Source organism: Marmota marmota, unplaced genomic scaffold (genome assembly GCF_001458135.2).
Source record: "Marmota marmota marmota unplaced genomic scaffold, marMar, whole genome shotgun sequence".
NCBI classification, from domain to species: Eukaryota; Metazoa; Chordata; class Mammalia; order Rodentia; family Sciuridae; genus Marmota; species Marmota marmota.
This window is the reverse complement of record NW_026000169.1, coordinates 869,720-894,560: the sequence shown is the minus strand read 5'-3', so window position 1 is coordinate 894,560 and position 24,841 is coordinate 869,720. Positions and strand designations below refer to the sequence as shown.

At 34.4% G+C, this 24,841-nt stretch overlaps 1 protein-coding gene across 2 annotated transcripts in view; it reads left to right on the top strand.

Moving 5' to 3' along the window:
• Lrp6 (LDL receptor related protein 6) overlaps positions 1 to 24,841 on the top strand; it is a 191,500-nt gene that overhangs the window by 93,243 nt on the left and 73,416 nt on the right. For both annotated transcript variants that reach the window (XM_048787197.1, XM_015498172.2), the window contains exons 8-12: positions 13,430 to 13,646; positions 14,299 to 14,588; positions 15,484 to 15,710; positions 17,602 to 17,786; positions 18,572 to 18,898. In XM_048787197.1, coding sequence (XP_048643154.1) covers positions 13,430 to 13,646; positions 14,299 to 14,588; positions 15,484 to 15,710; positions 17,602 to 17,786; positions 18,572 to 18,898 — 1,246 coding nt within the window. The remainder of the gene's footprint in view (positions 1 to 13,429; positions 13,647 to 14,298; positions 14,589 to 15,483; positions 15,711 to 17,601; positions 17,787 to 18,571; positions 18,899 to 24,841) is intronic.

Below are 24,841 nucleotides of genomic sequence, written 5' to 3'. Positions count from 1 at the left end.
TTGTTTTAGCATTTCACTTATAATTTTGAGCATTAGAAATCCATCAGACTTTTAAGGTTTTTAAGTAGAAATAAAATTAGAGGCTGTCTGTAATTAATGTAGCCTCTGTTCAGATTTTTTTGTTTCTGTTTATTTTTATTTTTGAATTGACTGTGATAACTTGGTTTTTATATTTTGTGAAAATATATAATATTGCTTTTGTTTAGCTACTGTGTTATTCCTAGAATATAGAAAAAGTCCTTCTGTGCCACATAGATTTCACTAGTGTGCAGATAGTAACTAAATATGTTTCATAGATTTTCAAAATTTATTTTATTTGAATAAAAAAAAAGCTGTTTTTGGATTTCTTTCTACATAGTGTTCCCCACTCCCAACATTTCCTCTTTCTATCCAGGTGTCTCACTGAAAATTCAGCAATACTGGATCCTTTTTGTTCAGCATTTTTTTGTTGCTCCAAGTTATATATCTTTCTATTTAGAAAGAATAGAATTTGGTTTCCTAATTCTTATACAGTACTTTTTGTGTTGTACGCTTCTGTCTTATTTTTTACTGTTCACTTTGAAATAATTTCAGACTTAGAAAAAGGATAATATCTTGTACCCAGGTTCATTTTACATAATCAATGCAGTTATTAATGTTGATGCTTTTTTCTGTCACTCTTGCTGTGTTTATTAATTGGAATTTTGTAAGGAAGTGCTATCCCTTCTCCCCTGTTCACTTAATAAATTATTTACTTACAACAGTATGCATGGATGTTTATTTTATTCTAGAGGTTATATCTCCTTATGATTACTGTTGCAGGAATTGTCAAAGATTTGACATAGAAAACCATCTTTTTTTTTTTTTTTTTTAAGTTGTAGTTGGACTCAATACCTTTATCTTATTTATTTATTTTTATGTGGTGCTGAGGATTGAACCCAGGGCCTCGCACATGCTAGATGAGTGCTCTACCACTGAGCCATAATCCCAGCCCCCAAAACCATCTTTTAGTTGACTTTTCTATCCTTTTCACATGCCCCATCTTTTAAATACCTTTTTTTTTGTTGTTGTTGTAGATGGACACAATACCTGTATTTTTTTCTTTATGTGATGCTGAAAATTGAACCCAGGACCTCACACATGCTCAGTAATGCTCTACTACTGAGCCATAATCCCAGTCCCCCATCTTTTTTAATTGTGGTGAAAACCACATAATATAAATGTTTCATCTCAACATTTTTAATTGTGCAGTACAGTAGTATCGACTGTATACACATTATTGTCAGTAGCTCTCTAGAATTTTGTCTTCTTGCAAGACTGAAACTATAGCCATCTCCTCTTTTCCTTTTCTCCAACCACCACTCTCTGGCAACCACCATTCTACTGTGTGTTAAGTACTTTATAGAGTTTAAGTACTTTATAGATACCTCATAAAAGTGAATCATGTATTTTTCTTTTCACAAATAATTTATTTTACTAAGCATTGTTCTCAAGTTTCATCTGTGTTGTAGTCTGTGACAGTATTTCCTCTTTTTTATTGTTATTAAGCCTGAATGGTATTCTAATGTGTTTATATACCACATTTAATCTGCTCATCTGTTGATGTACATCAGTATTACTTCTACTTTTTTATTGTTGTGAATTGTAATACAACAAATGTGGGAGTGCAAAGATCTCTTTAAGATCCTGATTTCAGTTCTTTTGGATGTATACCCAGAAGTGAGATTGTGGAACTATATGTATGAGTAATTCTGTCTTTTAATTTTTTTGAGGAGCCACCATCATTTTAAAAGTACTTTCCAGAACAACAACATATTCCAGCTTTATCTTACATTACTCCTGTCTCAGCCCATCAGCTAGTTCTCCAAGGAGCCCTGTGTTGTTTTTTTTTTAAGAATAATAATATTTAAAATTCAGTATTTGGGCATAAGCTTTTTTGTATTGGTACTGGAGCAGTCTGCCTTTTATTACTAACCTATTTTTTTTTAACTCAAGTTTCAGATAAAATTTGTTCTGATTGTGCTTGAAAAGAATGAAAGGGAAGGAGACAGTTTTCCTTTGTTTACATGATGTTTTCTCCCTTAGGATTTATGTGGGACTTCAAGATAGTAGGGCTCTCAGAGAAGTATCTTGTGAAGCAATTGAGTATAATTGATCAAGGTGTTGTTGATATTCATCATAGTAATGCCTTTATTTGGAAAACAGTTCTTAATTATGTAATTTTACCAAATAATTCAGATTTTAGAAAAATTTGATAACCTTAATAATTCTGAATCTCAAAAAGAGCATAGTGAATTGCAGATGTTTAGTATTCTAAGCATGATTCTTACAAAAAATATTATAAAACTACCTGGTATAGCTATGCTACTTTTGTTCTTTTTTCATACTAAAAATCACTTGTATGAATTCATATGATATGTCTTGAACTTAACAGGTTAAGATGGTTTGAACATAGCACTGTAACTTACGGCTCTTTTTGATTTTATTTTTTTTACTAGTTATACATGACAGTAGAATATATTTTGACACATTATATGTATAAGGAGTGTAACTTCCCATTCTTGTTGTTGTACATGATGTGGAATTACATTGGTAAACACAGGAAATTAATGTTCGATTCATTCTTTCTTTCCTATTCTCATTTCCCTTCCCTTCATTCTCCCTTGTGTAATCCAAAGTACTTCTAATCTTCCCTACTCTCCCACCCCCTTATTGTGATTTAGCATCTGCATATCAGAAAAAACATTTGGCCTTTGGTTCTTTGGGATTGGCTTATCTCACTTAGCATGATAGTCTCCTGTTCCATCTAATTACTGGCGAATTCCATAATTTCATTTCTCTTTATAGCTGAGTAGTATTCCATTGTGTAATTGTACCACATTTTCTTTATCCATTCATCTGTTGAAGGGCACCTAAACTGATTCCATAGTTTAGCTATTATGAATTGAGCTGCTATAAACATTGATGTGGTCGTGTCACTGTAGTGTGCTGATTTTAAGTTCTTTGGGTATAAACCGAGGAATGAGATAACTGGGTCAAATGGTGGTTTCATTCCAGTTTTCTGAGGAATCTCCATACTGCTTTCCAGAGTAGTTGCACCAATTTGCAGTTTCACCAACAGTGTAAAAGTGTACCTTTTCCCACACATCCTCACCAGTGTTTATTGTTACTTGTGTTCTTGATAATTGCCATTCTGACTGGAGTGAGATGGAATCTTAGTGTAGTTTTAATTTGTATTTCTCTTAATTGATATATTTATATATATTTGTTGACCAGTTGTATTTCTTCTGTTCTTCCTGCCCTTTAAAAAAATTAATTAATTAATTAATTATAATTAGGTATATATGAGAACAGAATGCATTTTGATTTATCGTACACAGTTGCAGCATAACTTTTCATTTCTCTGGATATACACAATGTAGTGTCCCACCATATGTTCAGTCATACATGTAATTTAGGGTAATGATATCCATCTCATTCCACCATCTTTCCTGCCCCCATTCCCCCTCCCCACCATTCCCTCCCATTTACTCCATCAAAATTCCTCCATCCCCACCCCCACCCTTATTATGGATCAGCATCCACTTATCAGAGAGAATATTCAGCTTTTGGTTTGGGGGGATTGGCTTACTTGGCTTAGCATGATATTCTCCAACTCCATTCATTTACCTGCAAATGCCATAATTTCTTTGTAGTCTTTTAACAGGTGCATGGTATCTATTTACTTTACCTACTGAGTAGAAAACATTTCTCTTTGTCACCTCTGTGAGATTTGGCATCATTGAAATCTTATTTCCATAGATGTTTATTCTATTTTTATTAAATTCCATTTATATTCAATTATTTTGTATCCCATAAAGTTGTATTAAAGAAAAAATACACTTCCCTAGCCTCTAATCATCTCTCTCTCATGCATAAACTTTTAATCAACTTCTTGTTTTGGATATTGTCTGGAATATTTAAAAAATGGTTTATTTTGAACATAATTTGAGTTTACTGTCTGGAACTCTAGCATTCCCACTACTGTTCATTTCATAATGGGTGCTTGGTTGCTTGCTGTCATCTGTTGCTTGAACGTGTTTAGTCAAGTGAAGTTACATAGCGGCAATTTTGGTAGTAGACTGGCTGCATTCCAAGATTTCATGGGTAATTCTGTCTTGATATTTAATGAGCCGATGAAACTGCTGAAAAACTGGATGTGATATCTGTAGAAAGTTTGCCCTTACCTTGTCTTTGTGCAGATAATATTATGGTTAACCCACATCAACTTCCTGTTGTAGCCTATATTCTCAGTGTGGTTTACAATATTTGGGGGTGCCTGAGAATTTTAAATTCAGGCCACAATGTGGTTGAATCAGATGAAACCACTGGAGTTTCTAGTACAGATTTGGAGTTAGGTTTTAGAAATGACAGAAGCCTAATTTCAGTTTAACTAATTAAACTATTCTGAGGTAATGCAGTAAAGCATACTCTCAAGAGTTGCCAGATTTAATTAGCACTGACTCCACTTTTAAAGCATGAGGTTAATCTTCACCTAAAGTTTTTCATTTGTTCTGGGTTCAGAATGTTCAAATAAGCTTTTACAACTATTTATTTATTTATTTATTAAAAAAAATGGATACAATGTCTTTATTTATTTTATTTATTCTTATGTGGTGCTGAGGATAGAACCCAGTGCCTCACATGTGCAAGGCAAGTGCTCTGCCGCTGAGTTATAACCCCAGCCCCAACTATTTTTTATTTTATTTTAAACATAAGGGACTTAAATCCATATTTACAAACCTAGTAACCTGTCTAAAACTGTTACTTGTTGGATATAACTATAATAGTGATTTTCTTTGAGACACAGCAGTGTGTTCTTGCTTCACCCACCAAGTTGCTTCTGCCTATTAGAAAGAGATTGTATGGCCAAATAATGGAGAAGCCAGTTTTCTAACTCATGTGACAACTCTGCAAAAGTAATGGAGGATTTCAGAAAAAAATCATTGGACTTTGTATAAAGGGTAATGTCTAGTTCTGCAGATGCAAAGTCTCACAGTCAGATTTTGTTTAAGCTGTCAGTCCTTTAATCTCTTCAGAGAATCCTTAATATGCTTTCCACATCATATTAGCAACAAAAATGACAAAAGCATTTATTTATAACAACAGTTATCATCATCATTAATATTGCTATTATTCAAGTGCTCTTACCCCTTATTTTTCTTTCTTTCATTTTTTTTTTAATTTATGGAAAATTTTAGATATATAGAAAGCAGACTAAAGATCAACATGAACCACCTAGCTTCAACTAATACCAGTACCAGGCTAATATAGAGTACAACATGTCTTAAGGGAAGTGCCAAGGAAATGGTGGAAATGGATTCATTGATGTAACTTTTTTCTTGATACTTCAAAGAAATGGAAGAATTAGGGTTTGTTTGTTTGTTACTCTTACAAATGTCAGACTGTGTTTTGAAATGCAAACTTGTAAATGTGATATAAGAAGAAACTTCTTTGGTTTTTTTCATTAGAGACTTTTTTGGGGAGTGGTTAGTTTAACCTGTAGTGGAATTAAGTATCAGATAGCTGGGAGGAGGGAAAGACCAAATGAACAACATTTAATTGTTCATGACTTTCTGAGCATGATAGCTGTAGGCCAAGCCTGAAGGTAACAGGTATGATCTATAAAATAGGAACAGATTAATTTCATTGTAGGCTATATTGTCACCAATGTGAAATTCTAATCTGTACAATCCAATATGTACCACTAGCCAGATGTAGCTATGGAGTACTAAAAAGATAACTAGTCTGAATTGAGATGTACTTTAAGTAAATACATAATAAAAAGACCTAACTAACATCAAAGACCTCATAAGATCTTAAACTACTTTAATATTATATCTTGAAATGTTTTCATTTGGGATATGTTAGATTAAGTAAGACATATAGCATTATTAAGATTATTCTCTGCTCCCTTTCACTTTTTAAAATGTGGCTTCTTGAAAAACTAAAAATTAACACATAGTCCACATTTATGGATTGTATTCTATTTCTCTTGGAAAGAACTATTTCAGACCCATCCCTTTGTAACATGTGCAACAGATGAGAACAGAAAGAGAGGGAATTAGAAGAAACAATGTGATAATAAAATTGTTTTAAAACTCTTTAGCACATCTTAATTACATTGTTTAATTTGAAATGGACAGGAATTGATGTATCTTGTTTTAGTATCTTACTTCATTCCTGTCCTTTCTCCTCCTCCCAAAGAAAAGGGAAGGAAGAAAAGCGGGAGCGGAGAACATAGAACATAAAACCTTTTATTAGTTTTTGCTTTAAAAATAAGAGAGTAAGGAGTACCTGGAATGGCCTGTTTTCTAATGGATAAAACAAAATATCTTCAGTTGTAGCTTTTCAGATATTTTAGTTTCTGGCTGATGCCATTCTAAAATCCTTATTACATTTGTTGAATAGGTATTGCTGAATACCTCTCCCCTTTCCTTATTTTTTTTTCTTAAGTCCTTTGCTCCCTTTTCTTCTTCCTGAAACTCTTACTTACATAGAGCATCCCATTAACTCTGGGGGTAAGCTGGAGATGCAGTTCCGTGGTTGAGTGTTTCTCTAGCACACACAAGGCCCTGGGTTCAATCCCCAGTATCCCATCACACACCTCCCCCAAAAGTCTTGAGGAAGTAGCTCAGTGTAGAGTGTTCATGAGCCTGCACAAAAGGCTCTGAGTTCAGTCCCCTTTAGGGGTTGAGGAATGTAGATCTTACATGATCAGCAAATGATTTGTGTCAGAAATTAAAATTTGGATTTCAAATATAAGCTCTATCATTCATTGAATACTCTTGGGCAATTTCTCACATGTGAAACAGAGAGGGAGTCACTACCATCACTGAATTATTTAAAGATTAAATAAAATAATGTTAAATATACCATACAATATCAGATATAGTAGGTGCTTTGTAAATGCTAGTTCCTGCTGGTTAAAATTATTACTGAAATGCTTTGGTCCCTAAATGTAAATAGCTAAATTTAATTATTAAACTACAGTGCTTCAAAATAAAAATCAATAAATAAATAGAAAAGACTATGTGATAATGGTCTGTTAAAATAAACAATAAAACCAATATAGAACTTTCTATTTCCTGGGCACCTTATTCCCATTTCCTATGCCTATTTTTGTTATTTGCTTTTGTTAGTTAACACAAAGTAATAAAAGATTAAACAAAAGGATCAGGTTGGAGTCTCCTTTTATTGCTCTACTAGACCCTCACCCCATCTCCCCCCAAATCAAATAACATCAACAATGACATCTAAAGAATGCAAATCACCATAGAAGATATGATAAATGCTAAGCATTTGGAACAGGGCCTCTTAGTGCTAAGGGATTACCACAATCTATCAGGAAGGTAAACTCTTCATATGAAAACCACAAAGACACCCTCTCCGGCCTATACGTAATCAGGAAAAATTTCAGAAAATAGTATTTGAAATCCATCTGGAAGAATTTGAATTTTGACAAACGATAAAGGTTTTCCAGAATCAAATAACATACAGAAGCATAGAATAAAAGATGCACACAATATATTTGACTGCTTATGAAAGAAATGCTTTGAATGAGGCAGAAAAAACACATTGGAACTCAGAGGGGACAGCATGAAGCAGGTTATTTCCCTGCAGCAGGAATTCAATTCTAGGACAAAGAAAACTATAAAAACAAGTTGCATCTGAAAGCCCACTAAGGAGAATGACAGGACAAAGCTATTATGTCAGGGACATCTCATTGACCTTTGCCACCATGTTTAGATTGTTTGTGCTAAAAAGAAATATCTTATTTTAAATATAGAATATGGTTAGCAAAGCATTTCCAATTTCTGTTTAAATTGGGGCCAGCTATATTTCAGAACTCTGGGGGGTGGGGCTGTATTTAGAACACACCTACATAGCACTAACACCTCTGCTTGGGTCCAGTGAAGATATTCATTGACAGACATAGTACTACTACTATAACAGAGAGTGCTCCAACAAATTGGCATCCATAAAGACCATAAATAGTCTAACATTGCTTAGATCAGTTTTCCACTAGCTGAATTAACAAAATCAATGTTTGGTAATCTCAGCTACTTGATAAACTAAAGTAAGAGGCTTGCAGATTGGAGGCTAGTCTGAGTGACTCAGACTCAAAATAATTTAGTTTATCAAGTTGCCTAATATGTATGAGGGTTCAATCCTCACTATGACTAAAGCTAAAAAAAAATCTTAGATCAACAATTAAATTTTAGNCCAATTTTTTTTTTTTTTTTTTTTTTTTGCAGTACTGGAGACTGAATGCACTCTACAATGGAGGTGCATCTCTAGCCCTCTTTATTTTTTTTTTAAATTTTTGAATCAGGGTCTCACTGTATTGTCCATGCTGGCCTCATACTTGCCATTCCTCCTGCCTCAGCTTCCCCATGTTGCTGGGATAACAGGGATGTGCTACCACACCCAGAAAATTAGAATTTTTTAAATATCCCATAAGTTTATAAGTAATAAAGAGTTTTATGATAAAAAGTTATTTAGCACCTGTGTTGGGTGCTCCCTCTGATAGAGAACATAGTCCACTGGTAAGTATATTACATTTTAGATGTGGTATCAATACATTTTCTTGGAGTTGCAGATGGAGATATTGCAATAGAAACTGCCCAGACCTTAGACTAGAATTTATGATTTTGTCAGTTTTAAAAATGAGGTAATAGCAGAACTATAGAACATGGTAGGCTCTTTGAAAGGTGTTTCACAGAGAAAAATTCAGGAAATCTTCAAAAAAGGAAAGAGAAACTGGTGAAATAAAGAGATAAAAAGCAGTCCTGGTTATAGAAAAAGAAATAGGATAATATTGTGCCATAGAAGCTCAGTGAAGAGTTTTAGTGGGTGGTGAAGAATATTGACTATTAAAAAGAGGCAAGAGCAAAGACACAAACAAAAAAACCCAGAAAGTAGTCTTTGACCATTTTCAGCAGTTATCTCATCTGAGTAATAGTTGGAGGCCAGTCTCAAGGAGTTTAGGGAATTAATGTTAAAAGGTGGAGGCAGCTGTCACAGGTCATATTCAAGGAATATGGCAGTAACAACAGTGGAGTAGTTATCAAAGGGAGCACAGAGTCATTTAACTTAGAGACAGTATCTTTCTAAGATGGGAGAATTTCTGTATGTTAAAGGCAAAAAGGAAGGGGGCTCTATAAAGGGGGAAATTAAAGCTTCTGGGAAGAAAAAATGTATTTAGAAATCCTTGAAAGAGGGGTTGAAGAAAAGACACTTGAGACGAGATAATCTCCTTATTAGAATGGGGGCAAAAATAAGTTTTAAAGTAAACTTCCCCTACTAAAATTTCCTAAACTGAATATTTAGTAAAGGAAAGTTTTTTGTTTTGTTTTGTTTTTTCACTCTGATTAGAATTTCCGGGCAACAATGATTAAATAGGATTAGGAATTCTTTTTTTTTTTTTTAATTATTTTTTTTAGTTGTTGATGGACCTTTATTTTTTATTTGCTTATTTATATGTAGTGCTGGGGATTGAATGCAGTGCCTCACATGTATGAGGCAAGGGCTCTACCGCTGAGCTACAACTCCAGCCCCAGAAATTCTTTTTATAGGAACTCTGCTTTTAAGAGGAGTGAAGAATGTATCTGTTCTCCAGAAGTGGATGGTATGCCATTGTTTTACATTGATTTAAGTTTTGGACAAGAACACTGTTCAGTGCAAAACTATAGGATCTGAGGATAAGAATATTATATAAGTACATTTTCCTTCCTGTTTTTAGAGGAGGTTTCTTAGGAATTCTGTACAACTGAGGTTTCTAGTGAGGCTCTGATCCTGCTTCTAGCATTATAGGCATTGACATTTTAAAATGTAAATTCAAGTCCTTTGCATTTTATAGATACTACTTATAAGAGCCTTGATAAACTACAAGAGCTGTGGGGGGATCTTTGTATAGGGATGATGATAGTAATCATGGTAATCAATTAAATATGCTTTTTCTCTTAATCAACAGTTATTTTGTTCCACATGTGTTGTCTTCATTCTCCCTAGTCCTTCTCTGACACAGGGGGTTTTTCTACAGATAGGCACCATTTAAACCCTGTAGTTGGAGAAGCCAAGTGTTTAAAGTACCCATTTTAAACATTCAAGGTTAAGAAAGCACAAAAGGTTTTTAAAAGATAGGTACAGAAACAGGCTATTTTATTTATAATAAATGTATTATTTATAATAAATGTTTTATTTATAATAAATGTATTAATTTCAACTTATTTGCCATTAAAAATCATTTTAAAAATGTTTATAGTTTTTTGACAGGCTCTTTGATGGGAACTGTGGAATGAATTTGAGGTTCCTGTTATCCTAGAACTCAAGTTCTAATCAGATACATAAACAAATATTCAGCTCCTTTTCGCTTCTTAGTCCTTTACTCTTTCACATTGTTTTGGTATTTGACCCAAAATTTTAAGATATAATATACATATTATAAAACATATCCAGGAAGGGTCTAAAAATAAATTTATGTTTCAAATTAAAGAGAAATTAATAATTTTAAGAGAAATGGGATTTGGATGAGTATTTAGTGTTTTACTTATGTTTTTGACTTTGGGAAAACTAATTTAAGTACAGATTTATATAGTTGGGCTTAATAAGTGTTTTTATGTCTGATATAGACAGATTTAGTAAAATGTCTCTTCCATCAGATATAAACCAAATATTTATTGAAATTTGCTAATGAAAATGTAAGGATATAAGACAGTTTTGCTTGATCAGTTTCCAAGTGCTGGGTTTGTCTGTTCTTAGATGTTCAGCAAGTGTTTTTAAGTTTTTAGGAGAGATAAAGATAATATCTGTCCATTTAGTTAATAATAGTGTTGAGTTACCTGGACTATTACTAATTTTATGGGTTAAAAAAGTTAATATTTGTATGTCAGCTTACATCTGATGCCTTTTTTGGCATCATTGGGGGACAGATGTGGTTCATGTGTACATGTGTTTAGTACCAGAATAACATTTTTGAGGCTAATTTGCCAACCACACAGGCTATTTTAAATGGTAGGAATAGTCTCAGTTGAGGATTGGAAGTTGGTATTTTGGAAGGGTTACTCCATCTTTGAAAACAGCTGTGTAAAAAATTAATAATGTTGCTGTTGGGTGATTGGAGATGTTAGTTTATCTTTGTTTTTGGTACTCATATTCTAAACTCCATATACTTTTATGATAACAACCTCAGGGAAAGAGAGATTTATTGAGACCAGTTTTACCTGTTAATTCTTTGGTGGTTTTTTTTTTTGTGTGTGTGTGTGTGTGTGGTGCTGGGGATTGAACCCAGGACCTTGTGCATGTGAGGCAAGCACTCTACCAGCTGAGCTGTATCCCCAGCCCCAGTGGTAGTTGTTTTAATAACAACATAAAATGAGAAGTATGCTGAATGAAAAGAGTCCTTAAAACACATCTGTTCATGAGCTAAATGGCTTCATATGAATCTGTTTCCTAAGATGTAAAAAAGGCAAAACTCCTAGGATGGAACTAAAATAAGTTGTAAAACAATTTATGTGGTAATGTATGTTAAGATATATCATGCTGGCCATGGTGGCACAGGCCTGTAATTCCAGCATTTTGGGAGGCTGAGGCAGGAGTATCACAAATTCCAGGACAGCTTCAGCAACCTGGCAAGGCCCTAAGCAACTTAGTAAGACCTTGTCTCAAAATAAAAAGGGATGTAGCTCAGAGGTAGAGTAGCCATAAAATTCAGTCCCCAGGAATATGTCCCCTCCCCAAATTATAATTTGAAAACAAATGCAGAAACTTAAGGTGATCCCAGTACATTTTAAATTTTTTCCAAATTTTTAATTGATGCATCATAGTTGTATATAATGCTGGGATTTATTGTTTCATATGCAGATAACAATATAATTTGGTCAATATCACTCCATGTTTTAGTTTGGATTTGGGTTTTTTTTTTGTTGTTGTTGTTTTTTTTTTTTTTTTTTTTTGATACTGAAAATTGAACTTAGGTATGCTTTACCACTGAGCTACAGCCTCAGTCCTTTTAATGATTTATTTTGAGACAGTCTCAATTGATTAGGGTTTTATTAAATTGCTGAAGTTGACCTTGACCTTTGAATCCTCCTGCCTCAGGTTCCCAAGCTGCTGGGATTATAGGCGTGCACTGCCATATCCGCCACTCCCTGTATTTTAAATTTTCATTTAATAGAAGAATTGCATACTAAATCTAAAATTTCCAGAATTTTTGGAAGGAAGAGCAATAAGAGATTGAAGGGGAAAATGTTTGTGTATGATGAGTATTTGAAATAATTCTCATTAAAACATGATGTTGTGAAAGCATTGTTAATAGTGTTACCAGAGTCTTAGGCCAGAGAGGGCCTGACTTTTAGGAGTCCCAGTAAACCAAGTCTGGGCACTTTGCCCCAAACATCAAACAAAAAAGGTATTGGTGAAGTAAGAAAGGTATTTATTCAGTATAGATATTTTGGGGAGATCGAGAAAATCCAGTATCTTCAGCCCCATCTTTGGGGTTACTGACAAGAGTTTAGGGCTTAAATAGGGGAAGAATTAGGGCATAAGGCACAGAGGCATGTATGCATAATTAAGCAGTCTTGGTCAGACTGAGGTTTGGTTGATCATTATCTCCTGATTGGTCAGGCTGAGCTTTAGAATGCTGCTGATCCTGGTGGGTAATTTCTATTTATCACAATCTGGAATCCAGATTGACTTCAGGAGAGAATGACTCAGAGAAAAGGACAGAGCCAAAAAGCAAGATAGTGTTAGTTCTTTAATGTTCAGGGCAATAATTGGAGACTTCTAGGTGCTAGGTTTGGTACAGGACATTGTTTACAATGCCATTTTTTTACAGGCATTGTTTACAGTGGAATTTGAAAACCTGTTAATTATGATGTCCCTGCAAACTTTAAAAATACCTCGGTTACTTTTATTTTAGAAAGGATTACCAGCTTTACTTGTTACTTAATTGCAGAGAGGGTGTCATAAACTCTAGATACCTTTGTGATAGTAACCTTAGGGGAGTAAGAGCTTTATTGAGACCCCTTTTATCTGTTAATTTTTTTTTGGCGGTTGTTGTCCAAATAATAACAACAAAATAAAAAGCATGCTAAGTGGAAAGAATCCTAAGAACACATTAACTGTTTACAAACTGTGTGACTTCACATGAATCTCATTTTCCTGCTACCGTGAAGATTAAGGTAGCAAAGGAGACAGGCAAAAATGAAGGCAGAGAGGCCATGGTTTTTTCCTGCTTTTAGTTGCCCATGATACTTGCAGGCCCAAGTGAAAAGCAGCCTTTAAATCCTGATACAATAGGAATAACTAGGATATCTCTTGGATTTTGATTGAATAAGCAGTTGTATATCTCATTGTAAAATACATTTGAAAGATAAATACCTCATCCTCTTCAAATTTAAACTTGAAGGTTATGAATACTGATGGCACTGGAAGACGAGTACTAGTGGAAGACAAAATTCCTCACATATTTGGTTTTACTTTGTTGGGTGACTATGTTTACTGGACTGACTGGCAGAGGCGAAGCATTGAAAGAGTACACAAGCGAAGTGCAGAGAGGGAAATCATCATAGATCAGTTGCCTGACCTCATGGGACTAAAGGCCACAAATGTTCATCGAATCATTGGTAAGTAAGTACAGAATATCTTAGAAATGGAAACTAGAAAAGATAGTTAGCAGCTTGTGAAGCAGCAGTGTAAATTGTTGATGTTTGAGGCATTATAGAAATCTTTAATTTTTTCACTTTGACTTACCATTCTTGGCCTCACAGTTTGAATTAAGGGACAAAATACACATGAATAAGCATTCATACACCTTCATCAAAATAATTTAATTCTATGGTGTGAATAATGCACCTTATTTTGAAGCTTACTGTACAAAAGAAAGTATTTTGTTCCAGGTATGATAAGGCATGCCTGTAATTTGAACTACTCAGAAGGCTGAGGCAGGAGAATCACAAGTTCTAGACCAGCCTGGGCAATTTAGCAAGACTTTGTTTGAAAACATTAAAATGGCAAGGAATGTAGCTCAGTGGTGGAGTGCCCATGGGTTCTATCTCCAGTAATGGGGGGTTGGGGGAAGGCACTCTGCTACACTTTTATTCTCTATTAGTCCTCAAATTGCTTGTTTTTTGAGAAGAGAATTAGAACTCTAGATTGGGAGCAACATAGTCATAGGTCTTTGTGAATCAAATATGTATTAATTCAGAAGTGAAGTGTGTTGATTAGTCAACATGTGTGTCCTTCTGTGCCCTTTCATAAATTAATTTAATCTTTTAGGTTCTAATCCCTGTGCTGAGGAAAATGGGGGATGTAGCCATCTTTGCCTCTATAGACCTCAGGGCCTTCGCTGTGCCTGTCCCATTGGCTTTGAACTCATCAGTGACATGAAGACCTGCATTGTCCCAGAGGCTTTTCTTTTGTTTTCACGGAGAGCAGATATCAGACGAATTTCTTTGGAAACAAACAATAATAATGTGGCCATTCCACTCACTGGTGTCAAAGAAGCTTCTGCTTTGGATTTTGATGTAACAGACAACCGAATTTACTGGACTGATATATCACTCAAGGTTAGCAGAAAGAATTGGAGTATTAAAGCTGAGACTAAGAGGGAGAATTTCTTGAATTTCTGAATCTGCATGCTATTATGGCCTCTCTCTCTCTCATTGCTCAATAGAGTTCAACAAATGACTTTAACTTTTGTAAGGAAGTGAAGGGGAAAGCCTGCTTAGTATATTACTAGGAGCCTTTTATGCAACATACTTTGCTAGTGGTTCTGAATCTGCAAGACATAATCTTTATCTACTTTATTATATTTAAGGATGATAAATGTTATTTTTTGCAGTTAACTGAGTAAAGAGTTGTATGCTTCACATAAAGTGGCTTATACAGGCTTCACTCTTGACTTAATTTAAACAAAATTTTGAAGCCTGAAAGGTAGAAAGTGCCATTTGTGAGTTACAGCATGTCTTCATATTCTTTTTCCTAGACTAAATATTGAGAAGCATACTGGGATAGAAAGAGAAACTCCTTACTAAAATCTGGAATGTAATTTTTCCTTTTTCCCGTTTGTTGGGGGCTCATTCAGATACCTTGTGTAAACTCTTGTGTAATTTGCAAAAAATATGAGTTCTTGGAGCCAGAATAAAGTGTCTACAGCATTATGGTCACATGTTTTTCACTGATACTAATAAATTTTAAGAAACTCATTCCATTGTTTTAGTAGAATAAATTTTTGTTTTTTAAGAGTTATTCATGATTTTTCTCTCTAAAGTGGCAGTAAAACTCACACAATTGGATTTATTAGATATTTCTTTGCTTGTAAACTATATGAATTTTATTAGGAATCATTATGTCTCTTGACATTTCTGCATCTTTCCGTTTTCAAGATAGCCAGACCAAACCTTTCTGAATAGTGTTTTATACTTGTAACATGTAACTCAGTTGTGAATTTTATCTTTGCAGACCATCAGCAGAGCCTTTATGAATGGCAGTGCACTGGAACATGTGGTAGAGTTTGGTTTAGATTATCCAGAAGGCATGGCAGTGGACTGGCTTGGGAAGAACTTATACTGGGCAGACACGGGAACAAATCGAATTGAAGTGTCAAAGCTGGATGGGCAACACCGTCAAGTTTTGGTGTGGAAAGACTTAGATAGCCCCAGAGCTTTAGCATTGGACCCTGCCGAAGGGTAAATAGCTTTATATATGCATTTTTTGAAACTACATTGCACATTTTGAGGAACATGACCTTGATTTCTTAAATAATGCTCATAAGTTATATGACAACTAAATAGCTGATAGGCTTTATCTAAAACCAGTAATTGAGATTTCACTGGTTAATATTAATTATTAACTAAAGTCTGTTTCTGTTGTTACTTATATTGGGTGAAGAAAGAGTAAAATGGATTCATAATCATATATTACTGATAAGTATTTATAAAGGAAAGAATAGCCCTTTTAAACATAGAATCAACCTGTATTTGCTTGCTCCCACTTCCAGAGTAAATAACTAGATTATAAATCTATGATAGTAAACTCACTAAAACAACGTTGTATTTGAAGAAATTACTATAGTTGTGCCCCCTTTCCCAGGGCTTTGCTTTTTACAGTTTCAGTTAGCGTGGTTCAAAATATTAAATGAAAAATTTCAAAAATAAACAGTTCATAAATTTCATATAACTTTATTACAGTATTTTCCCCATTTTTTAAAATTAGTGGTTCTTAATCTCTTACTGGGCCAAGAAATAAATAAAACTTTGTAATATATATGTATAGGAAAAAACTTAAAATATATAGTATTTGAAACTGTCATGGTTTCAGGCATCCACTGGGAGTCTTGCAGTGTGTCCCTTATGGATAAGGGAAGACTACCATGTCCATCTAGTCAGAAACCCACATCAAAAACAACCTCTCTGCACTGACATATTGTGGAATTATGGTGATCTTTGTTCTAAGCGTTAGTTTTCAGATAAATTTAGTAGTTGGAACTAAGAATTCTAATATAGGTTGCTGCTGGCAAGGGTAAAATTTCTTACACGGTTGTTTTTCTTTGGCTCTTTTGATGTACATATGCCTTTCAACTGACAAGTACAAATGAAAAAAAAAAAAAAAGCCCAGGACTAATTTTCAGGAAAGCATGTTCATACACCTTTACCAAGTTAGCCATCAGCTGACAGGCTGATGAGTGAATGTCTTTCCTCAGTTACTTCTTGAGAGTTGGCATGTGAAATGTTTTCCTAGTGCCAGTATTTAGTGTCTTGAGAATTAGCATCTTCCTAGGTTAGTTGAAAGGGCACTTGGCTAAGGATGAGGTTCTAGTTCTAGGTCTACCATGAAACTGGTTTGGAAACATGAGACAAATCCATTCAATTTCTTTTAGTCCTTTGGTCTCCCCATCTATAAAACACCTATACTGTGGGGTAGTTCTAAGATTAAAGTGAACAACTTAAAAGAAAAAAAAAAAAGGAATCTTAACATTTCACAGGGATAATAATGGTAGTAGTATTCATTACCCCACTGACACATCAAGGGTGATTGATTGTTCTTATACATACAATATGTTCCCTGGGATGGTATGATCAAATGCATTTTCAGGCTTTTCATTTGACTTGAGCCTTTCAAAGACTCATTGTTTATTTTTACATTTGATGTACTTCTGCAGCTTGTTTTTGAGGCAAACTTATTATATAAATTAAGTTCAACAATTAAAAAGTTAAAGTTATTTGTATTAAAAAACACATAAAGACATTTTAGTCAAAAGTGAACCAGATTCTTAGACTGGAGCTTTAATCTTTTGCTTTTTAATGAATAGTCATTTTATAAATGCCATAGCTGCAGTAAAGAAACCATTGATTTGTTTCCAATTCCTAGGTTTGGATGGAGTAAATTCATTGGAAAAACTAAGGAAAGCTGACTCACTTCCTTTTTGGGGAAGTGAAAAAATAAATTTAGTTGAAAATTTGTTTTACCCATTTTCTTGATATGTATTTCTTTAAATTTATTTAGTTACTGTGAATGAATATAACCAGTTTTCCCAGAAAGCCAAAAGTGAAATGTTAATTGTTAATTGTTTTGATTCAGATTTATGTATTGGACTGAATGGGGTGGAAAACCTAAGATTGATAGAGCTGCTATGGATGGAAGTGAACGTACTACATTAGTTCCAAATGTGGGGCGGGCAAATGGCCTAACTATTGATTATGCTAAAAGGAGGCTTTATTGGACAGACCTGGACACCAACTTAATAGAATCTTCCAATATGCTTGGTAAGCTTTACTACTTTTTACTGGGATAGTATATTCTTTACACAGATATCAGTGACAGCTATTCATTATTGGTTAGACAACTTCATATAGATGTTTAGCTGCTTTCTCTGTTCTGGAGTTGTATAATTATTAATAGTAACTACTGGGATTCATATCTACTTCATATGCAAAAATTTCACTATTGTTAGGTTTGTAATAACATTTATAAATCCCTCTAGTCCTGAAGTAAATTTTTATACCAGTAAAAAATAATAATAAATATATTTATTATACACAATTAAAATAGACCATTCATGGGACTATGGTTGTAGCTCAGTGATAGAGCGCTTGCCTCACATGTGTAAGGCACTACGTTCTATCCTCAGCACCAAATAAAAATAAAATAATTTTTTTTAGTTGTAGTTTAGTAGAAAGGGCATTTGGCTAAGGATGAGGTTCTAGTTCTAGGTCTACCATGAAACTGGTTTGGAAACATGAGACAAATCCATTCAATTTCTAAAAAATTGTGTTCACCTACAACTAAAATAAAAGACCACTCAGAGGAATTTAATCAGTTATTTATAGTAGGAATATGAGTTTGAGACATGGGGTCAGACTACAAATAGATTAATTTCAGAGAAGCAGTCTGGTTTTAGAGTTACTTTCAAATGAATTGTTCTGTTTTATTATAATGTAATGTTTTACATATTAATATTTTTTTTGTGGGGGGGAGACAACAAGATGCTTGTATTTTCACATATTTCATCCTTGTACATCTTCCCTGTCTATTGCCTTTCCAAAAATAGGACTCAACCGTGAAGTTATAGCAGATGACTTGCCTCATCCTTTTGGCTTAACTCAGTACCAAGATTACATCTACTGGACGGACTGGAGCCGACGCAGCATTGAACGTGCCAACAAAACCAGTGGCCAAAACCGCACCATCATTCAGGGCCATTTGGATTATGTGATGGACATCCTCGTCTTTCACTCTTCTCGGCAGGCAGGGTGGAATGAGTGTGCTTCCAGCAATGGGCACTGCTCCCACCTCTGCTTAGCTGTGCCGGTTGGAGGTTTTGTTTGTGGATGCCCTGCCCACTACTCCTTGAATGCTGATAATAGAACTTGTAGTGGTAAGCAGCATTTTGAAAATACTTTAATTTGTCTTTTTCTAGGGTAAATAGTTGTGGATGTCAAGTTGGTCATCTGTTTAATTAAGGGGAAGGCCAGAGGGAGGGTGGATACAAATTTTTGTCACTTATTTGATGATAGCAACTTGATATTGTAGAAAGGTTAAGTCTTTTACCTTTGGGTATTAATGTTTAGTGTAAAATGTACATAATTTCAGAGAGGCATGCATGCATGCATGTTTGTACATAATTCATATTTATTCATTATTAAGGAAGGGAAGAACAGAACAAATAGTATACAAACAGAATCCCAAAACATAACCTCCTGTTCTTTAAAGTGTATAGAATAGGACAAACAAAAATTTAATTGCATATGAGGCCAGGAAGAAAATGCATATGACAAAATTTAACCCAGTATTACAACATAGTCAATAGATGGGAAACTAGAGAGCACATGTTCTCCAAACATAGTGAATGGTGCTGCTTAATTCCCGCTGGTGTTCTTATCTATTAAAAAATCTAGTCTTTTGGGTCTTTTCATTTTTAAGTATTGGCAAGTAATTCACAATAAACATTATACACATGCAGTGCTAACAGCATAGTGTATGGAAGAACATTGTTGGCTAGGGAAAACTTGGTATATGACTTAATTATATATGAAAGCCCATGTCTTGATAGGCAGACATGAAAAAATTGGTATGTCTGATCAAGAAATGGGTAGAGGTCAGAAAGTAGATTCATAGGAGACAGAGGGTATGTGCTAATATGGGAGAAAATAAGGAACTTGTTACAAGATACTGATATAATTAACTACTTTGTTCTGTGTCTGAGAAAATGTATCAGAAATCACACAGGCAAAGATTTAATCTATTCTGATAAAGAATTCAATTGTGAAAGAGAATGCAGCCATATAGTTTAATGATTAAGAGATTATACTTTTGAATCTGTCACAATTAGTGTTTTACTTTACACAAGTAACAAATTTTTTAAAGTCTAAATTTTTCTCATTTTAAAAATGGGGATAATAATAAATACCTTATAGGGTTGTTGTATAGATTAAATAAGATACATGTTCTGATTCCTGGGAAGAAGAAAGGGTAGCCTGGAAGTCAAGAATAGCATGGTAATTCAGGTAGACTTAGACTGTGGTGGTGGCTGTGGTAAGGAGAGATATGATGGTCTCAAGGTATACTTTGGAGCTAGAATGAATAGAACTTAGGGTTCTATGCGAAAAGAAAAGAGAAGAAGCAAAGATGACATCTCAGTTAGGTGTCACTTTTGATAGGCTATGAAAAGATGAGATTAAAGGTATGAATTTTTGAATTGCCAGGTATATTTAAAATGAATGAGATTACCACCTAGGGAGAAGGTAATTTTTCTATAAAGGACCAAATTGTAAATATTTTAGACTTTGTGGGTATGTAGGCTCTGTCATACCAACTTTATTTTATTTCAGTAAAACTTTATTACCAAAAAAATAAAGAAAGAAAAAAAGAAGAAAGCATGCTATATTGGTTTATAGGCCATAGTTTGCCTGTTTCTGGTGGAGAGGGAAAAAAAGGATCTGGTAACCTATGGAACTCTGGTTCAGAAGGGAGAGTTTGTAGAGGACACTGAAAAGTTACAGAGGTAAGAAGAAAAGCAGGGGAGAATTGAGGCACTGAAGAGAAGAGTTAAAGTTGTTTTTTAAGGACCATTGACTACTGCAGAGAGGTTGAGTATATTGATATTTAAAATAGTATCTATTTGAGTTTTGGGTAAGATTATTATTAGTAACCCTCAAGAGAATGATTTCAGGGAATTAATGGTAAAATGCAGATTTGAGTAGTTTAAAAAATTAATGAAAGGAAAAGGAAGAGGCAGAAGTATTTATAGACATCTCTTTGAAGAAATCTGGCTTTGAATGGAAGAAGAAATTAGTCTTGTAGTTGCTTATGCCCAGGCTTGTTGGTTGTTGGGTAAGGGCCATGAGAAATCACTGCTGAATGTCCCTAAAATCTGTTGACTGCCTTTCTGAGACATGTAAGCAGTGTTTCAAGAGATTTATTGTGTACTATTTTTGGGGGGAGGGGTACTGTTTATTGAACCTAGGGGCGCTTAACCATTGAGCCACTCCCTAGCCCTTTTTTATATTTTCTTTATAGACAGGGTCATGCTTAGTTGCTTAGGACCTAGCTAAATTGCTGAGGCTGGCTTTGAAATCATCACTCCTGCCCCAGCCTCCCAAGCCACTGGGATTACAGGTGTGCTCCACCTTGCCCTGCTGTGTGCTCTTTTCATAGTGAGTACTATTTAATTTTTGTGTAGAAATATATTAGATTCTAGGGCATATTATAAGAGAAGTTTAGCACAATGTTCTTGCCTTCCAAAATTTCTAACATTGTGTCCTTTGCTCTTTGACCTGTTTTAAAATCTAAATCAGACTACCTTGTTTCTGTTCTCAAATCTTGCAGTGCTCCCCATTTTACACAGAGTAAAAACCTAGCTCTTATAAGGGCTGGTGAGTCCTGCATACCTAATCTATGCCCTTTCTTCATAACCTCTGAATGAAAAGGCAAGATAGGTTTTACAAAAACACATGTGCTTTTCTCTCAACTGCTTTTTGGCTTTGGAAAAATTATTTAACTTTCTGAGCCTTGATTTGGTCACCTGTAAAAAGGAAATCTTGGGAATTATTAAATAACAGTATGATGTACCTGTGAAACATGTTGGAGGCCCTTGATAGTTTTTTTTTCCCCCTCTTTTCCTCCTCTCAAACAATTTTATTTTCTTACTTTAAAAATTAAGGCTATAGGGGCTGGGACTATAGCTCAGTGGTAGAGCACTTGCCTTGCATGTGTAAGGTGCTGGGTTCAATCCTCAGCACCACATAAAAATAAATAAGTAAATAAAGATATTGTACCAACTACAACTAAAAAAATTTTTTTAAAAATCAAGGCTGCAGGGCTTTCCTTGTCATCAAATGTGTGTTTCTTCATTTATTTCTTCAATGAATATTTATTTAATACCTAATTCATACTGGGCATGAATGGAAAACAGTGAACGAAATAGACATAAATTCCTGCCCTCACAGAACTTACCACTCTGACAAATAATGAGCTAAATAAATTGTATCAGTGTTAAATGGTGACAAATATTATGTAGAAATATTACAAGCAAGAAAGGGTGGTGGCAGCAGAGTTGATTGTTAAATAAGATGATCAGCAGAGTCCTTACTGAAAAGTGACATTTATGTCAGAACAAGTAAGGAAGTGAACTATAGAGATACCTGGGAGAAGACCAGTCAAGTCAAAGGGGAGAGCAGATGGGAAAGTCCTGGGAGGAACAAGTCTAACACAATACAAGAACGTTTAAGATGCTAGTGTTGCTGGAGCAGAGTGAATAAAAAGATTAAGTGAGATGAAATAGGGAGCCAAATTGTGCAGCCCCTTTTTTTAGTACTGAAGTGGCCTCAATGGCACCTTTGTGCAGATTGGGAAAAGATGTTTCCTCTGGGCAGACTTGATCCTACTGGTGCATGACTTGGCTAATGAAGTGTGTGCTGAATTTCAGTTCCTGCTCAGTGCCCTTGGCATGCACAAATGGCATAGTCATATGTGGTGGGTTTTACTTTGTAATTTATTCTGTTCTCATCTAAGAGCAGCACTTTCCTTTAAGGTACAAGTAAATATTGGTGCCTTCAACACATCCTATTCTACTACTGCATGTTGCTGTCTTTGTTGTGGGAATGGAAGATTCAGACAACATGCTTGTATAAGTTTTAAAGCAGCAATTGTGCAAGAGATGGAGGATTTGTGTTTAGAGTTTACGTAAGTTAGAATGGATTTAGTCTTTAAAAATGCCATATTCTGTGTCATTGCAAGCCCCCAACTCATGGTAAAATAAGTCAGAACATTAGTTGAGTTTTAGAAATAGTGTAACCATTTGTAATTGTAAATGTCTTTTGAGTAGACTTTTTGAAACAAGCATTTTCTTGGAGTTACAATTGGCTTCATCTTAACCTGCATTTCTAGAACAAGATCTGCACCCAATTGTGAAATCTTATTGAAGGTTAAAACTTGTCTTGGGGGTGGGGAAGAAATCCTACTAGAAGCCAACTGTATATTTGATAAATTGGTTCCCAGATAGGAAAATTTGGGAACTAAGATTATGGGGTCTTTCTGCTAAGTTTCATTTTCTTAGTATCTACATAGTGCTTATGCTGTTGGAAACTTATCAATTTACAGTCTTTTTTTCTTTAAATTTACTAAGAATGTTACTGACAAAAATCAGTCCTTAAAAAAAGTTGTAGGAGACTTTGCAGCTACTTTATGTGAAATGTTCTTAAGGCCCGGACTCTAGTAGATCATTGACATCCTTTCTAAAGCTTCCGAACTAAATATGGACTTTTAATTAATGAAGAACTTAAATGAAGCAGAATTTCATTGTTGTGAATATCAAGTTTTTTGTGAGTGCAAATGAATTCCTTTGGGGTTTAAGTCAATATACATTTGAGTGAATGTAAAGTAATCCAGAGAACCACAAGTAGTGGAGCTATAAACAATGGGGCATAGATTAAAATAGGCCCTTAGTTCTGACTTGGCTCTTTTTTTGGATTTTTTGTTTGTTTGAAGTCAATACTTTTTATTTAAGGAATTTCCCAGGGTGATTGTTTGTTGTACATCTCAAGGATCCCTTTTTAGAAGAACTGATGCTTAATTTAGTTGTCCCATCAGCCCACAGTTCTTTGGCAGGGGATGGGGGGCTTCTATTTCCATTTGAATTATGCACATATTGATAATGATTTCAGGATTCTTCATCTAAGATATTTGGGATCTAATTTTTTCAAGTAATTGATTTTAGGATCACTTTGGAATAGATGGATCTGCCTGGTTCTCAGTTGCTGCAACTTCTCTAAACATCAGTGAGTTCAAATCATATTCATTCCTATTATCACCCTCAGGAATGCCAATATGACAGTTAAACAAACATGATCCAAACACAGTAAGATATATCTTCAACTCCACATATCATTTTTTGAGGATAGAAGCTATTAAGAAAGAAGCCATTTTCTTATATTAGTATGAAAATTGGAATATTGAATCAATGTATCTGAGATTTCTTTCATGACTTGTTCTTTTTGTCAACTTGTTAGTCTTAAAACCAGCCTTTTTAGTTATTAGTATCCCATCACTATAAGCTATCTTAGGTATGACATTTCTGCTTGTGTATCCAAACTCATACTGAACAATGAGTTCTGGATTGCAAAGGGGTGGGTTTTTTTTTTTTTTTTTTTTTTTTAAATGTTCGTATTTCTGAGAAGGACAAAATTCTACTAGATTTAGGTGATGACTGGAAACCGAGAGAATGGAATATAATTATGGAATTTATACACACACACACACACAGTGGTCTTCTCATCTGATTTCACTTTCCAATGTTTCAGATATCTTACCTGCCATTTGGAAATATTAAATGGGACATCCTAGAATTTATAAATTTTAAATTCCATGTAGTTCTAAGAAGCATGATGAAGTCATTTTTCATCCTGCTTAGAATGTGAATTCCTTTGTCCAACATGTCCATGCTGTGTATGCTACCTTGCCTGTTTGTCACTTAGTACTGCAGTGCTTATATTCAAGTTGTACTTATTTTACTTAATAATGGCCCCCAAAGATGAAAGTAGTGATGCTGGCAATTTTTAATAAAATTATATAGTATTATAAAAGAATATTATTTAATAAAAATATATTATTATAATTATTCTGATAATATTCTATTCTTTTTTTTTTTTAATTTTTTATTGTGGGTTGTTCAAAACATTACAAATTTCTTGACATATCATATTCGACACTTTGAATCAAGTGGGTTATGAACTCCCACCTTCACCCCATACACAGATTGCAGAATCACATCAGTTACACATCCATTGATTTACGAATTGCCATCCTAGTGTCTGTTCAGCTC